Source organism: Astatotilapia calliptera, chromosome 15, assembly GCF_964374335.1.
Source record: "Astatotilapia calliptera chromosome 15, fAstCal68.1, whole genome shotgun sequence".
Lineage (NCBI taxonomy): Eukaryota > Metazoa > Chordata > Actinopteri > Cichliformes > Cichlidae > Astatotilapia > Astatotilapia calliptera.
Window position 1 is genome coordinate 1,031,417 of NC_137436.1, and position 21,273 is coordinate 1,052,689.

At 43.8% G+C, this 21,273-nt stretch overlaps 1 protein-coding gene across 10 annotated transcripts in view; it reads right to left on the reverse strand.

The window, feature by feature from the left end:
* fam49a (family with sequence similarity 49 member A) overlaps nucleotides 1–19,891 on the reverse strand; it is a 31,444-nt gene extending 11,553 nt beyond the window's left edge. For 4 of the 10 annotated variants that reach the window (XM_080289775.1, XM_026194183.2, XM_026194186.2 and 1 more), the window contains exons 1-2: nucleotides 19,733–19,891; nucleotides 463–518 (exon numbers count right to left, since the gene is read on the reverse strand). Coding sequence is in view for 1 of the 10 variants with exons in the window: in XM_080289774.1 (XP_080145900.1) it covers nucleotides 463–518; nucleotides 16,749–16,825 (133 nt within the window). In the remaining 9 variants the exon portion in view is untranslated. Of the gene's footprint in view, nucleotides 1–462; nucleotides 519–16,748; nucleotides 16,841–19,732 lie in introns of those variants that run through there. The other 6 variants (XM_080289771.1, XM_026194180.2, XM_080289774.1 and 3 more) reach the window with 6 other exon arrangements.
* Nucleotides 19,892–21,273: the final 1,382 nt, after the last annotated feature.

The window sequence follows — 21,273 nt, forward strand, 5'->3', positions numbered from 1 at the left end:
AAACGTACTTTAAACCTACCATGAGCTCACTGGTGATTTTTTCCTTTTTAGATGAATAAATAAATTCAGGCAACAAGTTCGACCCTCAAAAACACAAAAATAAAAAAAGGGAAGTTCCCACTGACAGATGCTACACTCAATTATGAAATTACACAGAGGTGTTTAAAGGAGGCACTGACCCTTTTCAATTTTTCTCTTCTAACTTTGTTCATTGCAAAGTTGCACAGATACCTTTGGAAAACCTGAACGTCCTCCTCAGATCCTGTAACTACCAAACGAAGGTTTGGCTGTAAAGCCCAGAGAACGAGGAGCTTTCTGAGGCTTAACACAACAACCGCGGGCTGATCCCAGCTACCTAAGATCATCTAAACCACAGTGTTGCTGCTGGCTGACGTGTCTTAGCGGCAGCTTGGAGCGCCGACTGTACGAACATGAAGCATGCTGTGGTCATGAGTGATGTACCTTCTCTGGTGGAGGACGTCAGGCTGCGGTTTATATCATCCGCTTTCTTTGTGTCTCTGTAACAACAAGAAAGGGAAAAAAGGACTTAGAGAAAATGACACGACTAATACCAGCGAGGGAAACGCACAGTTCCTCATTAAAAATGCACGTGCAGGTGTGTGTCACTGCGTGCACGTCGCACACCTGCCGACTGAACGGGCAGAGGATCAGCTTTCCACATCAACCAACAAAATAACTCTTTTCTGCTGATGCACACGAGCCTTCAGACAAATACAATCCTCCAGCATCACAAAACACACCTCTGAATTATTCAACACTGAAATCGACACCGCGTCTGTCATATCCAAAGAAAAGCAGCCGATTAGCCCGTCTGCAGGTTACTGAGGTACTGAACATCCTGTGCCGTGCTGCGGCTGCACAATGCTCCAATTCTCTTTAAGGTGGGAGCAGAAAATAAACAGATGGTGCTGTCAACTAGCACAGCGTCCAACCAAAAGAAAAGACCAGGATCACCTGGAGCTCAGCGTTCATCTGTGAGAGCTGAGAGCGAATTGTTCCACATTTGAACCTAATATTTGTCACGGCTGTTTCTAAATGTGTACCTCTCATAGTTACACCGCAACAAAGTACTTTTAAATTATGGCGAGGCCTGACTGGAGAGAATTATGCAGCAGCAGTAAAGCTGCGCTGTGGACGGTTACTACATCTTACTACATTTCCTGTTGTGCTTGAAATGTTTGTTTTACGGCCCCACGTGGCTCATCCTGGTCTGACCGGCTGCTTGTGGACTGCTAATCTAGGCAGGAGCAAATATTCATGTGTAAATAATACCCCAGTGTTTGTGTGCAAAGAACTAGAACCTTATTTTTACCTTAATTTAATAATTGCTTAAAAGGGATCAGTTAGGCTTTTTTTATTCTTGAAGTTCATTGGAGCAGCTGTGCAGCTCGAGTCAGTTTAATATCATCCCACGACTGTTCGACGTTTTTCTGATGTGGTTTCACTGCGTTCATCACGCGATGACCTCCAGCTCCAGCTAGCACTCTGCAGGCGAGGGCGAAGTCGCTGGGACGAGAACTGGAACCTCAGAGCATTCAGGGCCATTATTATTGGACGATCATAAGAATTAGTCACTGTACAAATGACACAGTGGGCATCATAAGTTACAGCCTTCACGTGCACACACGCACTAATAAGCTCATGCACGTTTATATGGCAGCGAGGTAATGAACATATAATACATGCATCATGCAAATACTTCCACAGACACCCAAATGTTGGGCTTCTCAAACACTTTTTGTTCAACATAACACTTTTTTGCAGACAATTCATCTATTGCAGAGGTTTGTTGATACAAACGCCACGTTTGTTCTTAGCATCTGATTTTCTGATGATCCGCTAACCCATTAACTTACATAATGTAGACATGTTACCAACTGTCACTGAAACCTTCGCCTGCACTGACTCTGCTTCATCCTCTGTGGAACCTGCACAGCAACAGTGCTGAGAGAAGGGATGCTGCGGATGATTGGGTGGGTGGATGGATGGATGGGTGGGTGCCTCCAGAGACACGAGATGCTCTCCTCGTAAGGGCAGAAAGTGCAACTGTTCCCTGCGGTTGGACACGTGAATGGTCTTTAGATATAATATCACACCCACTTTATACATCAAACTTCCTTCTTTTTCTGCACTTCAGCTTCTTTGAAGTCCTCCTTCCTCTTTGCCCAATGTGTCCGTTTCATTCCCTTTTCCTTCTCTGCTTCTGCTTTCAGTCAAACAGGCAGGATTTCCCCATTTGTGCCCAACTTATCTACACAATGAAATCAAGCACGTTTGCAAAAGTCAGCCAGTACGCACTGCACTAGAATGAAAATAAACGAATTAATAAAATATGCAGCATCAACACTTCACACTTATGCCATTCATACCAGTGTGCAAACCAACAATCTTAAACTACCAGCACATTTATCACAGCACTCAGAGCTGAGCGCCCGTTTATTAGTAAGTCAATAAATCTGTCAATCATCCCGGCAGGTGGTGCAGTCAAACAGTGTGCAGGGAGATGCATGCAGACTTTTCAAAAATAAACATGTTTTTCAGGAAACATCAATCAAGAGCTAGAATGGAATTTTCCAGTGACCTCAGAGGAATAACATGCACAGTAACACACGGGCCGCTGCTGTCCCAAGGTAAGTTACCGAAGGGGGAAAACCAAAACATCTGAGCGCAGTAATGTTGATTTTATCCAACAGATCTGCTGTTAAGAGCACGAAGGTATGAGTGAGGAATGAGATAAGTGAGACAAACTGGTGGAGGAAGCAGGAAGAGAAAAAGGAGAGACTGGCGCAAAGAAACCAAAGCTGTGAGACACAAGCCAAGCAGCCTGCTTATTGCTGCACTAGAAAAGACAATTAATTAGTTTGCTATGAATCGCATTTAAAAAATCGATACTGATGGTCAACGCATCGATGCTTTATGAGGCATCGTTGTGTTTGCTGAGACTCTGGATGTTTAAGCCTGAGAGCAAAATGCTTCCAGAAAGTTCTGTTTGTATTGTAAAACCTCTGCTGAGGGACCTGCGTCGCGCCCCTCATACAATAACACTTAGTTTCAGTTCAGTCTTAGTGTTTCTAACAAAAGAAGCTAAAACCAAAAAACCACAAAGAAATTTAAGAAACTGAGGATCACATACAGGGAACATCCTTCCACATGGTTATGAGAGTGATGCAGAAAATGACAGCGCCATTAGTGCTAATGGTTTTACGTGATCTAACATTAAGGTGCATTTTAAATTTAGGCTGCACGCTGGTGTCCAGCTGGACTTGTTTGGTGTGTTGATTCCCAGGACTCATCATCAGCTGTCACTTCAAGTCAGAACACAGCAAACATCAAAATGATGATTCTAACAAAGTAGCAGCAAAGTCATGAACACGCAGTCGGATTAGTCATCCACACAAACTCCAGTGACTGTAACTTACTGATCATAACGTCTGCCCATGCTGATCATGTGGCAGCCGTCATCGTTAAGGGAGGTTCGATAAGAACGTGGATTACGCTCATTTCTAACAAACAAGAGGCGAGTGCCACAACACGTCACCTTCCCAGAGTTTATCATCTTATACAGAGGCTCAGTGAGGGTCTTCAGTACGCCTACTGTATAATAACTGAAATAAGGGGTTTTACCTCCATTCCTTCGTCCCCACAAACAAGACAGCAGGTGGGTGGGGTCTGTGCACCTGAGATGACCCTATAAGACAGGGGCGGGGAACTCCAGGCGTCAGAGGCCGGTGACCTGCAGGTTTTAGATCTCACCCTGGGTCAGCACACCTGAATCACATGATGAGGTCATTCCCAGGTCTCTGGAGAACTTCAAGACATGTTGAGGAGGTCATTTAGCCGTTTAAATCAGCTGACACATCTAAAACCTGCAGGACACCGGGACCCTCGAGGCCTGGGGTTGGACACCCCTGCTACAAGAGAGCCCCCCCCCCTTCTGACATCACACAGCGCAAAGATTAGCAAAAAAGTGCCGTTGTTTTACATCCACAAAGGGGTGGGTGGTAGTACTCGTCTCTGTCAAATATTAATAAGCAAACAAACAAAACAACAACAACAACAAGCAATTATTGAATGACGTGCTTCATCTCTCGAGTGCAGATGTTTTTCCCCTCAGCTTACACGACACTGTCGAAAGAATTGAAGAAATCTGACGTGTCTGAAGAGCAATCGGGGAGTAGAAACGAGCAAAGTCACCCTCCTGCTCTTATGTGAGCTTCATGTACAGACAAGTGCTGGCACCCTCCCTGCATGGACTGGAAAAAACAAACATAAACATGTTAACAGTCTCTTTGTGTGGACAACCACACGTGTGCCTGCATGGGCTCGTCTCACAACCATCCGTTTCCATGGTGACAGCAGAGAAGTGCGTTAAAATAAGAACGACGGACAGCCTGGAGGGGACAGACAGACATGTGGACACGCTTTGTTCTATAAAGGCTACCGGTCAGAAAAAGCGAAGGTGTGTGATGACAGCAGCTGTCACTAACGATGCGAATCTCTGCCAAGAAGGCTGCTTAAAACGGGAGAGCGGCAGTCTGCAGACACATGACGAGAGGAGGGATCACCGGAGAGGGAAGGGTGGATGTAAACAAAAACATGTGAAGAAACAGATTATCATTATCATGACGGCGCCTCAGCGTCGCTGAAGTGGAGCAAACAAAGATTCCTCTTAAAGAGCACAGATCCGTCTGTCTGTGTAACCCTCATAAAACAAGTGCATGCTGGGAAAAAGCAGAGCTACAGACGTCTTTGCTGTTTTCACGTATACAGCATAGAAAGGAATACTGAGAGGCTCCGTCAACGTTTACACAGGAAAACAAAAGACTGCATATCCCACAGTTCACTGGGTTAAACTGACCATAACAGCAGATAAGTCCTTATCAGCTGTGTTTTCACAGTGTGGCCAGCAGTAGATAACCGCTGACCACCCAATAAATCTGCAAACACATAATCTAATGCAAATTTGTCTAACAGCAGTTTCCAAACAAGTGTAAAAAGCTGAAGCCTGTGTAAACACGTCATATCTTGGACTTTATTTATTCAAATTTTAGCGTCTACCTTTGTAAGATAAAAGTCATCTGTTAAAGACATTTTATGCTATTATTCAAATGGAAATGATGTTTCGCTTCCTCCACAGCTGTGATTTACAGCAGGCACCAGGACCTGTTGTTTAGTCATAAGTATACGGACATGTTAAAAGACTCACAAACCCAATCGCAGGAAGCTGCACTGACACCACAACTGACTCTCCAAGTAAGTCTTTTCTGAGTAACACAGAAAATGTCAGATACGAGTACAAATAGAACATTTGCTTTTCTTTTTTTACCTCTGAAGTGTAGAGATGGAAACGATCAGGATGTCCCGTCTCCTTTGTGCCCAAATCATGCAGCAGAGGCGATGACCCACTTTGGATCAAAACCTTTTGTCTCCTCGCTGCGACGTTGACATTTTCAACAATCAGCACATTTACACGTAGTACTGTCATCACTGAGTGCAGACAGCTGGATGAACAATATAACCAGCATCACTTGTATTTTCTCAGTTAACAACTGCAAACAGTAACGTTTCCCTAAATGAAGACTGCACAGTGAAGCAGGTTCACACATTTTTTATTATTACTCCTGTTTTCTGAGTACTTGGTGATGCTTCTCTCGTGAGTCTCTCATCCTGCAGACGAACTTCAGCTCGACTGACAGCAGCCCCTGAAGCAGGCCTCCACCTGCCGTAGGTTCTGGTTAGAGCAGATCTCCAGCTCAGAGCAGAAGGACCATCACTGACAGCTGGAGTCTGAGTGCGTCTGACCAGAGGATCAGATCCTCTCTTGGGAAGCAGAATGATATTGAGACGACCACCACAGCAAAAAAAAAGCTGGGTTAAAGATAAGGTACTAAGGCTCGCTGTGTGGGTGGGGCCGGACCTTCATTACCCCACCTGGTGATGTTTTGTGAGCACAAACAGGCATGAAATCCAAAATGGCGTGACAGGAGTGAACCAGTAAATCAATTATTTACATGACTGAGCCTCATATCCACCACTGGAAAAGCACATTTCCAGCATCACTCCAGGTCACGCAACAAGAGTCGGTGTGCAAATCTGTGAGTAAGCACAAGTCCCACGTGAGACCACGTCGGAAACACGTTTTCCAACCAGGTGATAAATGAAATGCACGTACACGTGTGATAGATGACACAGCAGGCTAAGTTCATGATGTGGAGAGGATGAACGTTCTCTCAGGGTTCAAACAAAGTTCAACGGGCTGGAAGACTACAGCCCTCCCATGAGTAAATGAGTACGTGTGTGTCTGTCTGGAGCGTCTTGCGTCCTTTCTGCATGGCAACAGCCTATGAAAGGGTCACGAATCAGAACGGTGAGCTCTGCCACTGCGGACCTGATTTAGTTCTTTTCCACATTAACTCCATGTTTGTTAGAAACTCACTGGCCTTTGATACCAACTCACCTTCAAAACAGTACAATTAAAAAATGTATTTAGAAATATGTAATTATACATGTTTATAAAAAGCCCCACAGGAGACAGTTTGCATTCACACTAATGCAAACGAGGCCTTTCATTCATCGAGTGCTAACTGTTACACAGGAAACATGTCAGTCTGCTCGGTATGACAGAAAAACCTCAAGTGACGGAGCAGGTGCTGAAGCGTGTGGGAACTGTCTGCAGTTCCTTTGTTCTCATGCACAATTTCATGCGTGTAGCAGCACAATAATCAGCTTTGGTCTTCTGGTAAACAGAGCAGGTCCTCGTCAACATGCTGGTAAAAACAAAAATCTCATGAAATCGCATCATGTTCTGTTTCTTCAAATCGCTTCATAACTGAATAATCAGATCAGCACAACATCTACCAACACAATCAGCATGGTTAGCATGCAGCGGTGAGTGCTAACATTATAGACTGATGGTTATTATACGTACAAGTAATATGTGGGGGAGGAGGAAGTGCTGTACTGATGCTGGAAACGGCTCGCTGAACCTGCTCTGCACTCTGTGGAATGTGGTTCCCGTTTGATTCGTCACAGGCTCGTGAGCCGACGGCGTTAAACGGGGGAAATATTTTCCTGCACATTAAATGGTGACGCTGGTAAAACATAGAACCTGGAACATCAGCACAGGCTGATAAGATGATCTTCACGTTAAGTAAAAAGAATAAATGGATAAATAAAAATATTTCTAAAAAGCTTGTGGTGCTGTTCAAATAATTCCCAGATGAAGGAAAATGAGCAGCAGCCAAACGCTCGTACACTCTGGCTACGTCTGGGAGATTATCTGCAAGCCGCTCTGGCAAGGAATCAGCCACAGAGCTCTTGTAAGACAACGCAATAAATATCTGTTGAAAAGAAACTTTCCTCTGAATATTGTCTCGATTTGAGCGAACGATGCAGCACGAGACACGTTTTAGGAAAATCTGCCCAAAGTGCTGTTACAGATCAAGAACGAACACATAATAATAAAATAAACACAATAATCCCTTTCCATTATTTTCAGTAGCATGAGGTATTAATTATTATAAATAACCACATCATTACAAATTTATAGCCTAACAAAGTCCAATTAGAAGCTACATTGAAACACATGACAGGGCTGCATGACACGTTAAAGTCTTGGTACTGGTCCTAGAACAGTTTTATTTATACAGCGCCAAATCACAACAGCAGTCGCCTCAAGGACCTTTATACTGTAAGGCCGACCCTACAATAATACATACAGAGAAAAACCCACCAATCATATGACCCCCTATGAGCAGCACTTTGGCCACAGTGGGAAGGAAAAACTTCCTTTTAACAGGAAGAAACCTCCAGCAGAACCAGGCTCAGGGAGGGGCGGGGCCATCTGCCGTGATTGGTTGTACATATACAACTAAACTTAAGCGAATAGCTTGTGAAAGCACACAAAAGTAAAACCAAAAATAGACAGTGAGTCCTCGGGTATGCTTGCCCACTTGTAAGCACATTAAAGACCAGTTAACCATTTACAAAACAACAGAGCAGTTTCAAGTTTACAATAACCATCCAGACAAACGCTTTCAACCAATGATTGGCCAATTATCTGTAGCGATTAATGATTATATTGATTCTTCACAAAAAAGAAGTTTTAGCACCAGTTTAATTAACTGACTGTTATTATAACGAGTTCCCAGGAAACCTGCCCGCTGTGGATCGAGAGCTGTGACACCTGAACCGTCTTTTGGAAACCTGGAAAGAAACAGCATCGTGCCAGTTACGACACGGACGCGCCCATTTTTCTTGGCCTGCGTGTGCCCAACCTGTGTGTTCGTGTGCGATTGGCTGGCGCGGCTGCAAGGAAACAAATATTTTAAGTTTAAAAGGTTTCTGTGCCAAAGCCAGCTCTGCGAAGTAAACCGTTTCCTCTCTGTATAAACCACAGGAAACCAAAATCAACACCAATGCCCCGAAATAACTTGTGTTTAGGAATCTCTAGGAAAATGTCTGACAAGCATAAACCAGTTGTTTAACTGGTGTCTGTCACTACCAGCGTAATCCAAAGTGGTTTTAGAGTAACGACATCTTTTGCTCTGCGCCCCGTCCTTCTCGAGCAGCATTCACTACAAAGCTGGCACCGAGTGTCAGCACAGCACACAAACAACAGAAACTGGGGGCTCAACACTAAGAATAGTTCATAGTTCAGTCTGAAGCTCAGTTTGTCGCTACCTCTTTAGAGCAGCAAAGAAAAAACCATAACAGTCCCAATGCCTACTGTATGCTTTTAGGCTGTGTGCTGTCTGACAGTAGGGTCAGTACACAACAATGATTAAATGTTACCCACACTGATGTACAGTATGAACTTAAGTAATGAGCCCTTTTGGGGGGGAGGGGGTCACTAAGTGGCATATGGTCAAAAACTGCTCAAGTTAAGCCCATTAACTGTAGCTCCTCCAAAATAAAAGCACATTCGAACACACCAGCTTGGCTCTCTGCATCCATTTTTAAAATCCCTCGGCTGTTTTGACTGGCGAGGAAAACAGGCCTTCAAACTGGGTTAGGGGAGCTGTGTCTCCCTCAGGCGCCCTTTGCTGGAGCAAATGTGACAGCGGGGCATTTTGGAGGGGGTTGAGCTCAGCTCAAGGGGAGGTTGGCTGAGTTTTGCCCTAATATGGACATGGGCTGGGGGGTGGGGGTGCTGTTGGGAGGGAGGCAGGCAGGCAGGGAAGAGGGTGGGCTGGGTGGAGAAGGGGAAACCTGCCTAGCACCACCACAATGGCAGCCTTGCTCTTTATCCTCCCCTCTCACAGCCTGCTTCACATACCAGCACAGGGTTCAACTGTTTTGCTCTGCTAACCACACTCTGGAGGCTCTCTGCACACTGAAGAACTCTTCAGCAGCCGGGACTCAGGCATCGAGCACAGTTCACTTTTGAGTACTTGTGCTGCTCTTTGAAAGGCTCTCACTCAGAAACAGTACATCTCATATCTGACAAACAGCTACGCGCTCCAGCTCGCTGTCACCGGAGCACAGAGCTGAGCCTCCTCAGCGGCTGCTCTCGGCTCTGTATGCCCTCTGGTTCAGCCAGCTGGGTCATTTTACACTCGCTCCATACAAACTCACCACTATCCCTCCTCTAACATCTGCAGGCAGATGAAGAGAGACGAAGATAATAAACAGACAAAAAAGTCACAGTGACCGTTATTCTGTTCGGTGAGTAGGAGGGGTGACGGGGGGAGGGGTGTCTGCGGACATAGTAAACATCTCAGAGAGGCCTCTGTCAGTGCTGAGAGTGGGATAGATGGAGGGAGAGACTGCCAAGGCGTTTAAGAGTGCATGAGGAGAACAATAAACGGAGGAAAAGACTCGAAGAAAACGAGCAAGTGGGAAAGCAGAAGCAGGAGGCTGGTATTCGGAGAGCAGGGGGAGGCAGAGTCGCTGGCTGCTAGCAGCTAGTGCTGCGTAGCGCGGGACTCCAGGCGTAAAAATTCCTCCTACGTTTCTGTTCAATGCCACTTCTGTTCTGCCCAGCCCTGCTTGTCAACAGCAATGTAGATACAAAGGGAACCATGTCTGTGTGTGAAACCAGCGCTAGCAAATATGAATGTGAATGCATCAAGCTAACTTCCTCAACACATGCCCTTTCTCTGAGAGCTACAGAGGCAGCAAGGTTGTCTTAACATACTCAGATAGATGTGCTACTGCCACAGACTGCCTTGAAGCAATGACATCAGTAGACTGTGACTTGATGATACTTCAGATACTCCAGATAAAGAAGTTCTTATTCTAAGAGAGGGAAAAACTTTTTGACAGCTGGATAAGGAGACTGGCACCTGTGTCTGTCAGGTAAATATGAAAACAAGACAGCCACAAAACAAAAACCAAACAATCGGCCTTCGAGGACTTATCAAGATCATCCAAATATGCAGGTTGTTTGCTGTATAGGCTTGAAAGCCTACTGTCAATTAAGCATATTAGGTGATGTGCATCTCTGTAATGAGAAGGGGTGTGGTCTAATGACATCAACACCCTATATCAGGTGTGCATAATTATTAGGCAACGTCCTTTCCTTTGGCAAAATGGGTCAAAAGAAGGACTTGACAGGCCCAGAAAAGTCAAAAATAGTGAGATATCTTGCAGAGGGATGCAGCAGTCTCAAAATTGCAAAGCTTCTGAAGCGTGATCATCGAACAATCAAGCGTTTCATTCAAAATAGTCAACAGGGTCGCAAGAAGCGTGTGGAAAAACCAAGGCGCAAAATAACTGCCCATGAACTGAGAAAAGTCAAGCGTGCAGCTGCCAAGATGCCACTTGCCACCAGTTTGGCCATATTTCAGAGCTGCAACATCACTGGAGTGCCCAAAAGCACAAGGTGTGCAATACTCAGAGACATGGCCAAGGTAAGAAAGGCTGAAAGACGACCACCACTGAACAAGACACACAAGCTGAAACGTCAAGACTGGGCCAAGAAATATCTCAAGACTGGTTTTTCTAAGGTTTTATGGACTGATGAAATGAGAGTGAGTCTTGATGGGCCAGATGGATGGGCCCGTGGCTGGATTGGTAAAGGGCAGAGAGCTCCAGTCCGACGCCAGCAAGGTGGAGGTGAGATTTACAAGGAGGGAAAACAGTACACCTCTCTGAACAGTGTCTGGGAGGCTGTGGTTGCTGCTGCACGCAATGTTGATGGTGAACAGATCAAAACACTGACAGAATCCATGGATGGCAGGCTTTTGAGTGTCCTTGCAAAGAAAGGTGGCTATATTGGTCGCTGATTTGTTTTTGTTTTGTTTTTGAATGTCAGAAATGTATATTTGTGAATGTGGAGATGTTATATTGGTTTCACTGGTAAAAAGAAATCATTGAAATGGGTATATATTTGTTTTTTGTTAAGTTGCCTAATAATTATGCACAGTAATAGTCACCTGCACACACAGATATCCCCCTAAAATAGCTCAAACTAAAAACAAACTAAAAACTACTTCCAAAAACATTCAGCTTTGATATTAATGAGTTTTTTGGGTTCATTGAGAACATGGTTGTTGTTCAATAATAACATTATTCCTCAAAAATACAACTTGCCTAATAATTCTGCACTCCCTGTATGACCACACAGATGAAGGTGGCTGAGTAATTAACGTAATTAACACACGATTGCTAAACAAAACTAATTTTACCACAAAGGTCAGCTAGCATATGGTTAGCGTCACTGCAGGTATCATATGGATGCAGGCACTTCTCTGAGAGCTATGTTACATTCACTGAAGCATTACATTAACAGACTTGCCTTAAGGTCATGACATCAGTAGACATGCAGATACTTCAGACAAGTCAAGCAAACATGCATTCAAAGGAGACAGGGTCAGGGAAAACAGCTTGATAAGGAGACTCGCAATCTGTCAGTTACATATGAAAACAGGACACTTTTAATTAGCATTAAAAAACAATGCAATATCCACATCAATCTGTTTCACATGCTGGTCAAACACAGCCTTTTGCTCATTTCTGTATTTGCTCTCTACCAGTGAGGCCCGGCAGCCAGTGCTTCTTTCCCCTTCATCACTCCAATAACATATTTTTCTTCTTATTAACTCTTTGCATTTTCAGTACACCCACAGATGAGATTGCTGTTCACAGCTTAGAGAAACGCTCTCAAAGTAAGTTCTGTAAAAACAGAGTGAGGTGCTGCTTATGAAAACGAACCTATTTAAGGCTTTCCATAAACACTGCTGTGAGGGCCGGTGTCATCGCGTCAAAGCGTTCTGCGAGGACACTTGCAGCTCCCTGGTCTGCTGGCCTGACCCAGGCACACCACGGGGCAGCCATTGTTGCTGCTACAGCAATCTCACATTGATTTATTCTCAAGAAATAAATATAGGTCTTTCCTCTGTATCTTACTTACACGCTGTTACGGCCCAAACTGCTTCTGTGTGTGTGCACAGTGTAAACCCAGGGTTTCTCATTGATCTAGATCATAAAGTACTGAAAGGTCATTTTTGTATAAATATTTTAAATGATCAACTTTCCCCTTTTTGTTTGCAGTACAATATTCTGTAATGGAAATTTCTGCTCAAGAAAATCAAAAGTGGTCGAAATGAGCAGTTAAGACTTGGGAAACATATTGTTCACAGCGCATCAATCATTAGTGATGCATCACACACAGCAAATGAAATGATGATAATAGCTGTTTATTGTGGTTTGGCAGGGCTGCAGTACGTCACAGAAAGTCGATTTTTTCCTGTAACACCCTCTGTCGGGAATTCAAAGTAATTACAAAATCAAATTATCAAGATTAATAATCAACATTAATCATCACAATCCCAACATACAGTAATCGGGGTCAGAGTTTAAGCCTGCAGCCCCCCCAAGCTGCTGCTGGTTAGATCTCGCCCACTAGTTTTACAACCTTCACTGTAAAGCACGACAGCCACCCATTCCCGCCCTCACACACTTTTAGCTTGTCATCAGAATCAGAATCAGAATCAGAAAGGGTTTTATTGCCAAATGTTGAGCAGGTTTACAACATTAGGAAATTGCTGCGGTGCTTCAGTGCAAAACATAGTGTCATAAATAGCACTTAAATAGACATGAAAAAATAAAAGTAGGGATAAGAATTAAAAGTGCTACGTAGAAAGATATGTGCATGAGATATACATGAGAATAAGAATTAAGAGTGCTACGTGGAAAGATATATACATGAGTGCAGGTGGTGATCAGTGCCAAACATGGAATGATGCAGTGACACAGCGTAGGGTCATGTGTTAGTGGTGGGTACAGTCATATGGTTATTGTTCATGTGTCCAACAGCAGAGGGGAAGAAACTGTTCTTATGGCGAGAGGTTCTGGTGCGAATGGACCGGAGCCTCCTGCCTGAGGGGAGCAGGTCAAACAGACTGTGTCCAGGGTGAGGGTCATGAATAATAAACTCTGAGTTTCGGGGTTCCTGCTGAGATCGGTGACTGTGCACAGGCTCTGATCCTTCTCAGAGTCGTCCAAATCCAGAACAACAAGTGTTGTGGCACAGCTGGCTAATCAAAGTTATAGATATTATAAAGTCAGAAATAATGTGTTGTGTATCTGAGCAGTGAGTCCAGTTTGATTCCCAGCCGGCTGGACTGTTTGCTACCCTGACCTTGTTTCCCATGTTTCCTGTTTTTCCCCCCACTCCATCCTTCGGTTCATCTCGCTGCAGAATTATGCTTACAAAGAAAAGTGTCTTGCACCACATGGACTAGGAAGCATGACACCCCGTAGCAGAAGGCTGACAGCGTTTAGTGTTAAATGGTGATCGCCTCTACGGAACCGAACACAAATATAATTACACTTTTACACCCACGAGCAACAACATAAACACCAGTGACAACTGGATCAAATGACATTAATCACTGCACAGGCACCAGTTAATATCAGGCTGCATGTCGACAGTCAGTTATTAAAGTTTAATGTGCTAGGAGCAGGGAACATATCTATGAGAGTTTGACATTTCCAACACGGAGGTTGCTGTGGGGTCTTCCACATATGCAGTGGTTATCACCAAGCCCGGCGGGAATTATGAAATTACAGTAAACTGGAGAACTTGGCAAATCCTAACGGTCTCATTTTCACCAACACTGAGGGAGCTGCTGAACAACAGCTGAGCTCAGTGAGCTGTGAAGGATAACTGATGCAAGAAGAGCAAGAAGGGCAAGGCTTGGATTATTCTTTGCTGTGGACAAGTACTCATGTCTGTTGTACTTTTATCAAGCTTGCAGTTATAGTAAGAATAAAACCTGCAGTAGTCAGTGTGATCAAGCCTACAAGGACAAAACTGTGTTAAGCTCCAGACGCTCCAAACTGTCGCCCCACTCAGGACACTGACATGTGTGACCGAGTCCACGGGAGAACGACGGACTTTCCTGACCAGCTAAACACAAACAGAAGTGTAGACTAATCGACTGCTTCAACAGTAAGTAGCTAACATGAGCAAGGCTAGCACCAGCTAGCTTCATGTTCAGTGTAGTGATTCCTGTGGCTCCGTTTATTCTGACACAGCCAAACAATCCTGAGACGCAGCACTTAATCTTTGCTCATTTTCAACATTTATTACAGTGTGGAGATAAGGGAGCTGCAGTCTCCAGCAGAGAGCAGGGACAGGTGGCTATAATAAAACCCCCAGTAAACCAGTGTTGTACAACAACGACAATTAACAAGGCTTCACAAAGCAGCATCTCAGCTGCCAACAATCACAGGTGACAAAGGTTAAGCGTGTAGTTGGCTGATCCCTCACACGCCTCCCTACAACGACTGTCACCCACAGCTCAGTCTGACTCTTATCTTGTAGTTTCTGAACTGTGAGCTGCTCTTCCAAAGCGTTCCAATTTTCCACTGGCCCAGAAAAAATGATTCTTTCAGCATTTGGAACCAAGTGAACTGCCAAAGCAATTTTGTGCAAACTGTTGTAAGTAATTTGAAATAAGCACTTGTATAACGACTTGGGCTTCAGAAACATGTTAATACCAGACATAACGCAGACCTCATAAGAATGAATCTCAGGTTGGTTACAAAGTAGCAAAACCTGAACAACAACCAAAGCAACCGAAACAAACTGAAATAATTATGTAAAAAACAAACAAACCACAAAACCAACTATTGCTGTGTTATTAGGCCATGTGAGACAGTTTGTGGTTATAAAAGCGGATGAATTCAAATCATGTCATTGACTAAAAAAAGTTTCCTATTATATAGTAAACTTCAAAACAGCCAATTGGGAGTCTGCGTTCCCAGTACAACAGCACACCAAACCAAAAAATGACTACTAACAGTAACACACGAGCAGCCGAGATAAACGGAGGTGACCATCACGACCACGGCTCTGAACAACAGCGACACAGAGCAGCGAAACTGCAGCAAACAGCCAGAGAGCTGCTGTCACGCTGACAGGATGCAAGCAGAAAAAGTGAAACGTGAGTGGGAAGTGTGCAGGGTCATGAGGCAGAACGGTTGTACACACACGTATTTGCGCACACACAGACAGATAAAGACACACAGACGGGTAGTTTGGTGTAAAACAGGAACTACGGCAGGACGGCCACGGTCTAGTACACACAAATAACCAGAGTAATATAACCAGGAGGCTTAAGAACAATATTCGCGGTGAACACTAAATGTTGAAGGATTAGGCTTCAAAAACATTTTAAGCTTTTAAGAGAATAAGCTGTCCTAACAGTTAGGATTTATTTATCTTGCTCAGCCAGACTGAGAGCCTGAAAGGCTCATTGTTTCAGTAAGCACTCAATTAAAGCTGAAATGATCACCTTAATTAACAGCAGACATTTGTTGTTGTCACTGCAGTAAAAGCACGGGTGTCATGGATAACACTGGGAACGGCTCTGGTTTATTAAGGTGTTGCAGTAGATGGAGGCAGTGTGACAGAAAGCAAACGTGCACAGAACCAGGGCCCCAAAACTGACGCAGCCAATCATACTCAGCCACCTTTGCTTTCCATACAAAGGTAGTTTTATTCTTGGACTCGAGAGCAGCTCATGGTCCTTCTTCAGCTATTGCTGGGCCTTGGTGACAACCCCCAGCTGAAGGCATTTTAGCTCACTTCCTTGAAAACAGAAGGGTGGGTGGGCCTTTGCTAATCACAGCCAGATTTTAATTAATATAAAAAAACTAAACATAAAAGCAGCAGAAGAAATTATTCTGAGCAAAACAACAAATTTTTTCCTCCGAGAACATTCCAAAAACATCGCAGTTTTATCTGCATAGAGGAAAGAAACACGCCTTCCAGCTGTGTTTTCAGAGCGGGGTCTATTTTACTCAAACACAAAATATACTGTAGCTTAAAAAGAAAAAAAGGGGGGCTAGAAATACCATAAAATGCAACAAAGGTTGATTTCTGTTGCACCAAAGATGGCCACATGCACAGCCACCCCCAAACATCAACTTAGATCCCAGAAAAACCCAGAATACAAATCTATTATCTGCAGACCTCTCACGCAGATGTCCACACACAACTCGCTCGTCTTGGATCAAACACGCTTTTTGTACAACTCTTGTACCCCTAAACTTATGAGGTCTCAAAATGCTGGAAAAATAAAGCATCGAGCACCTTTGAGGGGAAACACTGACACTTCAAATGATCAAGGTAAAAATGTTGCACGTCTGGATTGGACGGTAACTTTTGTTACCAAACTGCATCTAACATTCTGCACCTTTGCTGGAAATGTCTTTTTAAACAAAGTTCAAAGCTGCAGCTCATATATGAAAACAGCTACACAAACACACAGAACCTGTTAGCTGAGCATCCGAGGCTCTGGAGCCAGGGAGAAATCTGTCCTGTTTTCTCTTCCAGCCCAGATGGCAGCATTGGCTGAGTCAGCAGTGGCGGATGGTCCGCAGCAAACTGGATGACTAGCTGCTGATAACAGGAGGAGAGCTCTTAGCCAGCGTGTTCAGTCTGAATGAAATCATGACTTTAACAACTCTAACACAAATCCTTTCTTATCCTAAAAGGAAGTACACATTCAAACTATTATAACTGCCAAAAGCCCTCATGTTTGACTTCTCTAACGTACTTTATGCAAATATACTATTTCCATTCCGCACATACATCAGTAACGGCCCACATTGCTAAATGAACACAGAAAGAAGAAGCATCATTTTGCCCAAAATGTGCCATGCATAAATAAAATGTGCCAGACAGTCTGCAGAAGCTGCAGGCTGGCCTCGGCTGGCGTCGACGGTGAAATAATGACACGACAAGACTTCCCACCGCTTGCACAGCTTAAGCCTCAAGATATTGGACTTGGCAATGGTGCAGCGCTAGCAGGAAATCCTTTGGGATTTCTCATGTCGTATCACAAAGCGACTTGTGATTCATAGCTGGACTCGGGCAAACAAAAAATTGCTGCTGTGAGCAGTTTCATTTGAAGTCTGAGAGCAGCAAAAACTGCAAATACCACATTACCTTTGAAACAGCCCATGACAGGCTAACGTGGCGCTCTTCAGTAAAGCTGCTGCTTCACTCTATGAGCAGAATGGCTGCCAGGGCGGCACCAGCGGCTCCCCTGTGCAATCACAGCAGTTCACACTCAACATAAAGATAATGTTTTATCAAAACTAACATGCAAGTTTGGGCTAGCTTGACACTGACAGTTTCTGTTTTGTTGTTAAAGGAATAGGAAACAGACATCTTTAAGCATCTTTATTGTCATGTTACAAAGCATCTCACAGTGGAACGGATTAAAAAAAGTCTTCCCAAGCTGTGACGTACAGCAAGTGTTACACCATGTGCTTCCCTCAGGCAACCTGTAATGCAACAGCAGGTTGAAAAACCACAAAGTACAAATATGCCACTGTTCGACAGGGTGTGAGATACCATATCCTGTTTTTCTGTTGCAAAGAAAACCTTGAGCAGTGAGAGCGCAGAACTACGAGACTTTCAACTGATATCTGGCAGCTTTCTGACAGGACGATGGGCGAGCAGAGTGCTGGACACGCCATTCAAATTGTGCCATGCCTAATTTTTAAAGTCTGACACGTTTTTTGCTCGTGTTCTCGTTTTAGCTGGGAATGTTGGAATATGTGGAATGGTTTACAGCAACCACAGGCAAACAAATATAAACTGATACTTCAGTTACTTTAGCCACATTGTTGAAACAAAGGTAGATAGTTTCGTTCTTGTCACACCCAGTGTACAGAACACAGCATGCATCACAGGTCACTAGAACAATATGCATTCATAAGAATATTTAACAAAGGTCCTTCCCAGTAGTGCAGAGGACCTCTTATTGGACCAAAAGTCTAATAAAGTCAAACAGAACTGGCTTAAATGCTGCAGCATGTATGACTCTGCGTGTCCGAGCACATCTCCACGGTTTCAGTGTGAACACCACTACTAGTTCTGCTTGGCCATGCAAATAACATGCAAAGCATTTCAACTTCCTTCATGTGAGATCAGGTTCATTCACACCAGCTATTGTCTAACATGCAGAACTCTGAAGTGTTAACCAGCATTCCAGAAACGCTGCAATTACTCCCTGGAATACTGACTGAAACAGGACAAATCTGCTCACACATGCCCCCACCACACACACACACACACACACACACACACACACACACACACACACACACACACACACACACACACACATACACACACACACACACAGAGTTGGGAAGTGCAGCTGTTGCTGTATGTCCTCTTGAACAAAAGAGCGCCATTTCAGTACACCAGGGCCTTGATGGGCACATTCCTCTTATTGCCTAGAAAAATTTGCATATCAAGGTGGTTTTCAAATTGAGAGATTTGAGTCAAGACAAGTCTGTCAGTCTGCCTGTGCTGCAGGCTGTGAACAAATTTGCACCCGGCTCTTGGACTATGTTTGGTTAATTCCTCTGGCAAGGCACAGCGAATCTAGATTCCACCACCTACATGGCAGCACTGCAACGGATGGAGGTACTGGGCTGAATGAACCAGGGGCGGGGGTGTGTTGTTGTTGTAATAGGAAATAATAAAGTATAGCCTGGAATAACACCCGGAGGGCCGACGCAGAGCTCCACATTGTAGATCATGTCAGGACACACAAACAGCTACTTTTATCAGCTGCAGACTGAGGCCACAAATACATTATAACCGCCTTTCCCCCTCTGCCAGTTCAAGAGGCAGCAATCAGTCAGAAATTACAGCAGTAGAAAGGAAATCATTTAATCCAACCACCTGCCTGAGGATGAACCGGACACTGTTATCAGTCTGCAGCGGTGTCTACACAGCAGTGATTTCAGACGGAGATAGTTGTTAAACTGTTATAACTTTTCACCGAACCGGGTTCTAACATATATCTGCTATCAAAATAGAGCAAAAACAATGCGTTTCTATAAATCAACAACGGGAAAACAAGAGCAGTGTGGCTCGAATTTAACGCCTCCAGCAGTCCCGAGCTAAGTTTGTGGGCTAACCGGACCGTGAAGCTAGCACCACTAAGTAAACCTCGGAAAAGAAATCACAACATATGTGAATATCAATAGAACAAAACCGCGGGCAGATTACAACAATTACGCTACCACGTAACTCATTTCAGGAGCTAATATTAGCTAGCAAGTTGGCGCTTCCTCCGCCTGCTCCCCATTACTCCATGTGAACTCGTTTGACAGTCCCCGATTTGTACGGGTACACATTTTGGCAAGACACCAAGTAAAGTTAACCCACAGACCCCACCATCTTTGCGGCCGGCAAAACACGAATCGAAGTTGCGCAAACCTCAAAACTCACCGGTATGTCTGTCGGTGTAGGAGTCTACAGGAGCTCAGCACCGAAGCCTGGCTGTGTGCAGTACTTTCACCGACCTTGGCAGCTCTGTGTGTTCCCGGCAGCAACAGAAAACAACACTCTCATCACCCCTCCCTCTGCCAGCAGAAAAGCCATGAAGAAAGTCCGGTTTCAAGCCACGCCCACTCCCGTTTCGATTGGTCGATATTAGGGACAGTACGAGAGAAGCCAATTAAATTCACTCTTTTCTTCTTTTTAATATCCAATGATTATGCGGGAAATTATTTAGCCTCCACAGTGCCTGGCAGAGCTTTTCTGTCTCAAACTGAAAGTTCACGATGAAAATATAATAAGCTTTATATGTTTTATCATTCATTAAACATAAAGGTTTATGCATTCAGGTAAGTTTAAAACAGACAAATCAGGCTACGACATAATGCGATTTGTCTGTATTACATATTCTCAGTGTGTTGAAATGTACAGATTAAATCGTCAGCTTTTTTGATGACTCATAAGGATTTCTTGATTTATTTCACATCGATGACAGTAAACTAGGAAGAACATTAATGAGTTATTTGGCGGAAAAAAAACGCACAGAGAAGGATAATAATTAAAAGTTAAATTCCAAAATAAGGCAAGTTTGAGCTCTTTTGAATTTGTAGGACTTATCTCTTGGGTTGGGAATCTATCTAAGCAAGCAATAGTTTACAAATTGGATCTCACATCGCTGGACAAGAAACATTTGAACATTGCTTTGCTTTTCGAACAGGGACACTTTCTTGGTTCAGGCAAATAACAGACACACACACACACACACACACACACACACACACACACACACACACACACACACACACACACACACACACACACACACACAGCCTTTAGAAATGTCAAGGCTCTACAATCAAAGCAGACACTTTCCAATGCAAGGCCAAATAGAGCTCACAGATGCTTTCTTGCCCGTGCTGCTGCTGGTGTGATTTTTGAGAAAGCTTATTGTTCTCAGCACTGTGGCTGAAGCTACGCACAGAGTGAACTTTTATTATCCCTCTATCACAACTGCTTGCTTTTCATGGAGTTATAGTTCCTCTGGTAACTCTATGCACGCCATGAAAAGTGAAAGTATCACTACCTTAAGCTGACAGGAAGAAACATTACAGAGACGACACCTCAAATCTGGGGAAGAGCAGAGGCTACTGCAATTAACTGAATACATTTAAAAATCATATCTCGCAATAAGAAATATGTATTTGTACACTAAATCATAATTAATTTAATATATTTTTGCTTATATAGTTCATAATGATAAATTGAATACAAGACGTCATGCTGCCTTTTGTATTAGACTGCTACTTGCACATTAGCGAGGCATCCTGGTTGGTTTTTCTGAACCTTATGTAATTAAACAAACTGTTGACAAAGCACAAAACAAAAACTAATGACATGGTTTCTAGTATTGCTTGAAAATACAATAATATTCAATTCAGTTTGGTGCCAAATCACACTGACAGTTGCCTCAAAATGCTTTATAGTGTGAGTAA